Source organism: Fusarium oxysporum, genomic scaffold (genome assembly GCF_000149955.1).
Source record: "Fusarium oxysporum f. sp. lycopersici 4287 supercont2.50 genomic scaffold, whole genome shotgun sequence".
Classification (NCBI taxonomy): domain Eukaryota; kingdom Fungi; phylum Ascomycota; class Sordariomycetes; order Hypocreales; family Nectriaceae; genus Fusarium; species Fusarium oxysporum.
The window spans coordinates 1-8939 of NW_017264852.1; the positions used below are offsets into that span (position 1 = coordinate 1).

The window sequence follows — 8939 nt, forward strand, 5'->3', positions numbered from 1 at the left end:
GGAATAAAATAAAGAGATCGGAACGGCGCATATAAATTTTAGGCTACACATCAGCATCACTACTAACGGCCGGCGAACTTTGTGTTCCAATCCCCGAAGGAATAGGTGCAGAATCACCCATCTTCCCTTCGCTGGCACATCACTTGTAGTGTGCTTACCGTGTACGATAGGGATTGAATCAGATCCTTCAAGTAACGCGTAACTGAATAATATTCTCAAGCCCCCTTCATAGCCTGTCTCTCTTATTCAAGTTATTTTTAAACCTTTATTTACAGCCCGTACAGTACCATAACTAACCCAGGCGGCAACGCCTCCAACAAATCAAGTCTCTAAAGATCCGTAGAAGGCGGAATAATAGCCGAATCGAGTAACCGCAGATTAAGTGTATCTGAATATTGACAGCATAACATCTGTATTTGTCATTGAGATAATTAGTGCAGTATCGATATGCTGGACCACAAAGTAGGGTAGCATAACAACCAGCCCGCCTTTTATTATTTCATTAATATCAACTAGAACCAGAAACTTGATACACTAACCTACGAAGTATGCTAATCCCATTGTAAATTTGACGTCAATGGTCGAAACCAGCCGGGCCGCTTAAGCTTCAGCTTAAAATCCATCATAGACTATATACTCTTAGCTTAGCTGTATATCAAGAGATCGGAGTCCTTACATTAACCTACGAGTCTAGACTTTGCCTAAAACTCTAGAGAATAGGTGATATTTCTTCTCTGATGAGGCCATACTGTGTGTAAATCACTACCAATATTTCTCCTTCGAGTTATGGAGTCCCTATTACCTGGCGCTACTCACGAACTTCCTTTACTCGAAACTAGTGCTGGGAAGATTAGCCCTAGGGAGTGGCAGACGTAGAGAAACATGGCGAGATCAGCTTTAGAGGGTTACCATAACAATCGCAACAACCATACTAACACCCTGACTGAACGACTCATCGGAGCACCTTAAAAGAAAGGAAAATGGAAAAGCAAAGATAGAAACCGTAAAAGGCGGTTGCTTAGCTTAGGTCTCAGGTTAGCAGCGATCCCGATCCAGAAGATAATCGAAGGATGATTTCAGCCAACCAGTTATAATTTAATTCGGACCAGGTGTCTCCAATCGCGCAGAATGCAACAATATTACTAAATACTACATCCCACGGCTTAAAGGCAGCTAAGTTCTAGCAGGGATGAGAATCAGTAACATTTATACCAGTACTATAAAGTAAAATGATTTTCCAGCTAAAAATGTAGCCAGCCAACATGGTGATTCAATGCCATCTCTGTCAACTTGACCAGTCATACTATCATGGTAAAACTTTGAAACCGATATCACTTGCTTGTATCAACGACATACCGACCCACAATCTCATCCTTAAGCATCATATCATAGACATCCTGTAGATGACTCAAACCAATAAGCTTGTGTGGCGCTTTAATCTGGCCAAGTCGGAAGAATTCGATAGCCTCGGCTGCGTCCTGGCGATTCCCCACATAACTACCTTTGATGTTGACCATGCGAACGACAGTGGCGAAGATTGGTGCTTTGAGATATGCATAGCCCGGCATACCAATACAAACAACACTGCCGTGTGATCGAACATATTTGTATGCCTGCTGGAATGGCACCTCGTGGGTTGCGAGCACGAGGACAGCGTGGGGCCCGAACCCGTCGGGGACTGCGGCCCTAACATCAGCGGCAATATCTGAGGACTCTTGGAAGTCGATAAAAGCTGCTGCACCCAGATCTTTGCAAACCTTGGATTTATCGTTCCCTGCGTCGATTGCAATGCTGTGGACACCCATGGCCTTAGCGTACTGTAGAGCGACGCATCCGAGGCCACCGCCTGCACCAACTATGGCGACATATTGCCCCGGACGAACACCAGATTCTTTAAGCCCCTTGTAAACGGTGAGTCCTGCGCAAAGGATCGGACAAACGTCTTCCAGGCTACACTCGCTAGGGATTCGGGTGATGTGTGCCGCCTTGGCAATAGCATATTGCTGGAAAGTGCCGTCGACTGTATAGCCGGAGAGGAGATCCTGAGGACAGAGCTGCTCATCGCCTTGTAAGCAGAAAGTGCAGTTTAAACAAGAGCCATTTAACCACTTGACCCCAACGTAGTCACCAATCTCTATGTTCATGACAAGCTCACCCTTGGCGACCACGAAACCAGCGCCTTCGTGACCACCAACTAGAGTTCCTCTTTAGTGGCCAATCACCCATTATAGCGTGTAAGTCGGTATGACAGACTCCGGAATACTTCACATTAACCAAGACCTCATCAGGACCTGGCATATGTACGGGAATTTTCTTATAAACAACCACTGTTAACCGATATTAATATCTAGCGAACCCAAGTTTGAAATACAAAGAGGAGACACATACGGCCGCCGGGCTTTTCGAGTACTTGCGCCCATTGCTCCTCTGGGATTGCAATAACAGGCATGGTTGGTAGTATATTCGGAATAAAAATCAGCAAGGGTAAGCCGGCTCAGCATCTATGCGTCAATACGCGCCAGGAATTCAAGGCAACTTGCCACTTTTAATAGTAGCTTCGACACATAACAGGAACCCCGGAACTCACTGATATGTTCCACAAAGCTGTGCTGGATTAAATTAAACACGGAAGGTATCATATGATTGATGGCTAGCCATAAAGTTAAAATGCAGCCATATCACTTCAACCATGTGATACAAACTCTGATTACTGGATTTAAGTTGAGCCACAAAAGCTTGTACTAGCATCACAGGTGACAGTTCGTGAGGTCATGATTACTCGGTGTTGGTGAACAACCAGGCCTTATGCTTTTCATCTGTTCGTTCTGATATGTGCATGCTCCGATGGCATGAAGTGTGATACGCACAAGGTACAGATATTAGGTTGCCCCAGGTACTATGGACCAATGCAACCTGAATGGAATGTATGGCTGCAGGGTAACCAACGGACGGTATCACTATTTGCCATACCTTCTAAGCATATCGCGCTATATAACAAGAACAGTCAATTTAAGAATGAATCTATCTGATGATTGGAATAGCTTACCAGATTACAGGCGCGCCGGGCCAGTCCCAATGTTCTCCGGGGCCCTCGATTTCCAAATCTGATGTTACTTGCTTGTAAGTCTGCAGTGGAGCTACTGAGTCTAGCTATTGCCAGTTGCTAACCTCGTACCTTGTGCTACTCGATGATTGTACGCTCTCTGACTGCGCTGAGCTCGCGAGTGGGTTGTTACTAAGGGTTCTGAAATTATACATTCTTGATATTAGCTCTGGTACCATAAGCTCTTATTTGTCGACCAAGGCACGACATACTTATATATGAGAAGGCTATATAAGATAAGAAAAACCATGATAATGGTGATGATAGGAAGTCATTGGATGCCCTGAAGTTTGGTCGTTTTGACTTGATGGGGTATTATTTAATATCGTCGTGATTGCTTAATGGTTTCTTTATCAGACTACTTAACCTATTATTCCAAAATGCACGAAGCGTATAACTGCAGGATTTATATTATAAATCACTTCGTGCCTATATCAGGCATACGTATCTTGGACTTCTCGTTGGTATTCTTGCGCTGTGACCATGGTCCGCCATCGGCCTTGGCCTGTTGTGGTCTGATCTGGAAAGTTTATGTCCAGGGATCCATGGACTCCTTATCTTCGTATATGATCTTATACTCTTCCTTCTGGGTCAATTATGCCCCTAACTCCAAAAGCCTTACCCATACACAATCAGCCGCCACTTGTCGCCAGAAGAGTTGTTATCGCAAAGCTAAGTCGCTCGAAGACTGCCCTTCGCTACCCACTCAAGCCATCAAGTTAATAGTTGCAATGCTTACAGTCCTGATAGTGATCGTCGGCGCTGCGACTCCACCAGTAAAGACACAAGCAACCTTCCACTTTTTGCAAGCGCACATTGATAGCCACACCGTAGCCAACTAAAGTTTTGTTGGCTTGGGCGGAAGGCTCAGGCCCGGGAAGTAGCCTAAGCAAACTGTCTGATCTATAGATACATAGGGACAAGTCGATCTGTCAATCAGACACTTTGCGGTGAAAACACCCAAGAATGCGGCTTATGAAAGTGAAAGCAAAAGCTTAACCATAAGACCTTAACTACATATCAGAAAAATACAAATCTAACTGAAAACCAGGATTAATACTATCAGTAACAAAACGGTCCTTCTTGGGAATCTTGATTAAGTACCGCTGTTTAATATCCTTGATAAGATCTCTGCATAGTATTACACAGAGTAACATTTTCATATTAATAAGTGAAATTTGTTTTAGAAAGGATTCGGTTTCACGTTAAGCAAAATCTAAAGACCTTGTTCCTCAGTAAAATAGGGTTTGTTATTATTTCAGGTCCTGAATAAGGACCTCACTACTATTTAGTTGAAATATAGAGCCTAGGAAAAAGGCGAGAATTCGACACGTCTTGTTTCTCTTCTTGGCAAGATATTTATCGATTAAAATGCAGTTGAAGTCTATGCCGCAATCTTCCCTATTTAACCTTTGCACTTTGAGGCCCAGGCATTAGAATACTTTGCTTTGTCCTCTTGTCTCATTTAATGCCCGCATAAAATCCCGCTGGTTACATTCACGGATTTTCAATCAAGGTCTTCTTCGGCAGATCATTGTAATTATGCTTCCCATCTTGTTTTATACTATGCGATTGAACTGCGATTTCTTGGCTTACAGTTGTGTCTTTGCTTCGGTTCCTTGTTGTCTACTGCAGATGAATTTGGTTCTGGAAGTATAAGCATCTGTAGGTTTTGTTTCCTTCTTCTTTTCTTTTCTTTTTTCTTTTCTTGCTAACAGGATAACAAGGATTGGGCAAGCACTAGACTACCAGGATCGTCAAGGAGTCACTTAGAACTATATACTAAGCAGGTTATTCAGAATTTATGTGGTAGGATTAAAATTTTAGTGGTGCGTTAGCTGGGGGTGTCCATGGAGTGGTCTTGGATGCTGTATGGGGCAACATTTGCGTCAGGGGCGTATGGCATATTACCAAAGAGGGCTCGTTAAGCTTCCAGTCAGTTTAATGAAGAGATATATTATTAACAATTCGCAAAGGTTAAGATATGCATTATTTTACATCTATTCTCACCGCTTTCGAAGTCCTCATGATACAGGCGTTATAAATATTATCCTGATTTTAGTGAAGAATTTCTTCATGTATTACCTTACTAAGAAGGCTTTCTCGCGTATAACTGAGGTGGGGCAATATGTTTAATGGAGCCTCAACTTGGTCGAGGGGATAACACGACAGGCCAGATATCTATGAATATAAGAGATTTAGAGGATGAGATAAGAGTGACTACACTGTCAAATAAGCGTAAACTTCCACTGCTGAAATCAGAAACATGGTTATTAGGGCAAAACGTTACTGCAAACATCTTGATTAAACAGAACATCAGACAGCTTGCTGCATCTGACAAACCCATCGCGACGCCTGGGGATACTGACCCGTTGTATTATATCTTCCGGATCACAATAGATTACGACTCTGATCGCGTGTTCTTTAATGAAATCAAAGGCGCTTGCCTCGAACATGCCGACGTATTGGTGGCTGTAGCAAAGAAACAGCAAGATACGGTTGTAAGACGTCTCGATTAGGTAGATCCTCATATTACCAGTCTCTTTTGCTTTCTGCTGTCTTTTCTTGGCAGAATCAATGCATTGAAATTATTTAGTTTAGTTCTGCCACCCGCCCCGTGCATAGATTCAGATCATGGAGAGATGTCGAGTTTTGGTGATAATTTGGGAGTGGTCATCAGCAACTGTGGAGTTGGAAACAAGTTCATGGTGAATCCCCCTGAAACACCTACAGTTCACAGGAGTGCTTCTCCTCAGCCTTAGGCGCCTCCAACATATAAATCATCCCGAGTCATAAGTAGCCAATAGCAATAATTAAATAGGCACAGTTATTCTCCATCCCCGAAAGTCTCAATCACCGAATCATTTGCATGTTTCCCCTGTTTTCCAACTTCAATCTCACATACCACTTCACCAACGAGATGCGATCATCCTTAAGCTATTAATGGAAAATATTACCAAACTGGTCATTCGGGTCCATTCCCTTCCGCATCGTCCCTGCCACAATTTTCATGGCCAAAGGCCTCGGAAACCTGGGAACGTAGCACCCATTGGAACCAGATGAATTCGTTGCACCATGTACGCGCAGTGACGAAAGCAACCTGTACGTAGACGTATATGTTATTATTACGGCGGTGTTGGTGGTGTAATCAGCCATAAGCAAATAACTGAGGTACTGTTAGGTTACCGCACCGTGCCTCTGATAAGATTCGTGGAAGTATGGATTCCCTGATTGAACGGATCTGGGTTGTTGGCGGGCTGGTCGTGGCTGATGCCATCGTCGTCATCGTTAATCAGAACTTGCGTAAAGCGGGGTCCTGGAAACCTAGGCGCGCTCAATAAACAAAAAGGTATTCTTAGTATTTATATTAGTTGTGCGCTAAGAAAGTAAGAAACCAGGGTCAGGTGGTTGTCCCATGCGGCGTGCGGGCGATGCCCCGGTTTGTTCGGAAAGCCGGACCCTGGGCTTCTACAGGATACGGGGCTGAATTGCCTTGTTAAAAGCAACTTGGGTACCTTGGGGCTGCAAAAGCATCAATCTGGTGGTTGGAACAGCTCTCTAGAACCATGAATTTGGTTTCTCAGATCGCAATTGTCGGCGTGGGCCAGGTCGGAGGCGCCGCAGCATACTCCATCATCCTTACCTCTTTTGTGAGCGAATTACTCCTCGTCGACATCGATATCGATTTGAGAGACGGCCAAGTCCGTGACCTTTCAGACGTGGCCTATAGTTGTAACAGCAGCACGCGCGTGCGAGCGGCCTCACACCATGAGGCAGCCAAGGCCGACATTGTGGTCATCACAGCTGGATCCAAGCACATGATAGGTAAGCGGTCAAAGAGGAAAATCCTGTTTGCTTGCTGTGATTAAGCGCTTCATGTTCTCTAGGCCAAACAACCATCGACTATACATCCCGGAACATGTCAATTGTTCGGGAAGTAGTTGAGACAATGAAGCCGTTCAGATCAGACACAATCCTGCTTGTCGTGTCAAACCCTGTCGACCTGCTCACGTCCCTCGCTCATGAAATCTCCGGACTTCCGACATCTCAAGTCTTGGGCTCAGGCACATTCCTAGACTCGGTGCGGCTCCGTGGGCTCATGGCCATGCGGGCTGGAGTGAGTGCATATGGATCTTGCGATCTTTGAACTTGGGCTAATGGAGTTCTAGATTGCGGCTAATTCGATAGATATCCACGTGTTGGGCGTACATGGAAACTCCCAGGTTGTAGCATGGTCAGCGGCAACAGTTGCTGGCGTCCCCATTAACACATCAATCCCCCCCAACATTCTTGACCGTGTCGAGCTTGCGGATGAATGCAAGCATTGGTCGCAGAGCATAATCAGAGCTAAGGGTTCGACTCCCTTTGGGCTTGGCTCTATTGTGTCCAGTTTGTGTGCGTCTATCTTCTTGGACAAGCGCAATGTTCGTCCCGTCAGCCATTTCCAACCTGACTTTGGTTGCTATTTCAGCTTGCCCGCTGTCATCGGGAAGAAGGGAGTTATGAGTACTATTCAGATGACGTTGGATAGTGACGAGGAGGCACATATAGCTAAGTCAGCGAAGGAACTGAGCGAAACTATTGACTGGATCAATCGGAATTATTAAGCCAAGAATGCCGTGGGCAGATTGGGCTTTTATTATCTGCTAGGCAATCTGGTATACAGCGGCCACTTGCGTCAGACTTGATTAGTAATGTAATCTTTTTTTTTTTTTTAAACTTGAAAATAAACAAATTTATTCAGTCCAAGTTTCGGCATCACTATCAGCCAGCTCTCCTAAGTCCTCAGGTTTATAGCGCAGCGTGCCCAAGACCCTGAAGGCGGAGTTTTTGGCGGCTTCGAGGGTAGCATTAGTGCCGGGGATATAGATGGATTGCTTAGCTCCAGAAGGGTCGACGTGGTAATCGATGACCGTCAGAATAATGTGGTACAGTAGCTCTGGACTATTCGACATGATGAAGAATATGTAACCTCGGCTGTTGGTCAGTGTAAGGATATTTGAGTTATGTGTTTGTATATGTGATGTAGTTTTTATGAGGAAAATGTTATCCTGTTTCTAATGCTCGTGGTGGGTGATATATGCTCATTATCAGGTATACCTTTTATGTCTCAAGAACCTAATCCTATGGATTTCCCAACTTGTTGTTCTTATTACATCATTTCTGATCATATAAGCAAGTTTAAAAAGCAGATCATACATTCTGTATAGTCATATGCCAAGAGCGGGGGCATTAACGCAACTCAGATAATGTGTAGTTTTTTTTTTTTTTTTTTGGTACATTCTATCAACGCATCAACCCCAGCCAGTACGTTGCCACTGTCAGCCTGGTGAGTCCCAGATCTCGTCATAGGCAAGATTTATGCCTTTCTGGGGCACATGTTCTTGGTATTACTGGCTGACTACATAGCGAAACCCTGGTTAGCTGGTGTTTATCCAGAACAAAAAGGTAGGTTTCTCGCCCATGCCAGTGTCTAACTAAGTTTTGGACTCGAGATGTACTTAGGGATGGGGATTCGAGACTTCGGCCTATTTGACTCATGTTCGAGGATGATGTGGTGAGATGGCGAGGCAATGGAACAGACCATGTCCATCAGATCATAGGGCGGATCCAGCCGAGAGCACAACACCACGAAATGAACCCAAGCTAAGAATGCAAGGTCAGAGGAGACCGTCAATCTCGACGAGTTTTAGGTCTTTAAGCCGCTCTTATCCGATGCTTGTCTTAATCTGATCTTGGAGAAGAAGCGTGGCGAAAAGGAGATTAAAATGGTCAATGGTGACTAATACACGCTACACGCATGTGCCCACGTCAAGGCAGACGAGCCGTTTTCGTG

General features: G+C 44.6%; 3 protein-coding genes across 3 annotated transcripts; 1 reads left to right on the forward strand and 2 right to left on the reverse strand.

The window, feature by feature from the left end:
- Positions 1-1155: 1155 nt before the first annotated feature.
- On the reverse strand, positions 1156-2616 carry FOXG_17476 (alcohol dehydrogenase 1). The gene is made up of 2 exons (XM_018397482.1): positions 2389-2616; positions 1156-2327 (listed from the first exon to the last, which is right to left on the reverse strand). The coding sequence occupies exon 2, from the start codon at positions 2142-2144 to the stop codon at positions 1332-1334; it is 813 nt and encodes a 270-aa protein (XP_018258438.1). The 5' UTR covers positions 2145-2327; positions 2389-2616; the 3' UTR covers positions 1156-1331.
- Positions 2617-6604: 3988 nt separating this feature from the next.
- Positions 6605-7828, forward strand: FOXG_22806 (L-lactate dehydrogenase). The gene is made up of 3 exons (XM_018403220.1): positions 6605-6928; positions 6991-7220; positions 7273-7828. Exons 1-3 carry the CDS (start codon positions 6670-6672, stop codon positions 7708-7710), a joined length of 927 nt encoding a protein of 308 aa, XP_018258439.1. The 5' UTR covers positions 6605-6669; the 3' UTR covers positions 7711-7828.
- Positions 7829-7839: 11 nt separating this feature from the next.
- Positions 7840-8058, reverse strand: FOXG_22807 (uncharacterized protein; the record flags this gene model as incomplete). Its single annotated transcript, XM_018403221.1, has 1 exon — positions 7840-8058. The coding sequence occupies one exon, from the start codon at positions 8056-8058 to the stop codon at positions 7840-7842; it is 219 nt and encodes a 72-aa protein (XP_018258440.1).
- Between the last annotated feature and the right edge of the window lie 881 nt (positions 8059-8939).

What these genes read in the sequence shown, in the direction of transcription:
- FOXG_22806 (XM_018403220.1), top strand. Translation starts at nt 6,670, where the DNA reads ATGAATTTGGTTTCTCAGATCGCAATTGTCGGCGTGGGCCAGGTCGGA. An exon ending in TGGATCCAAGCACATGATAG is followed by an intron (nt 6,929 to 6,990) that starts GTAAGCGGTCAA and finishes CATGTTCTCTAG; the next exon opens with GCCAAACAACCATCGACTAT. An exon ending in TCATGGCCATGCGGGCTGGA is followed by an intron (nt 7,221 to 7,272) that starts GTGAGTGCATAT and finishes ATGGAGTTCTAG; the next exon opens with ATTGCGGCTAATTCGATAGA.
- FOXG_17476 (XM_018397482.1), bottom strand. Translation starts at nt 2,144, where the DNA reads ATGAACATAGAGATTGGTGACTACGTTGGGGTCAAGTGGTTAAATGGC.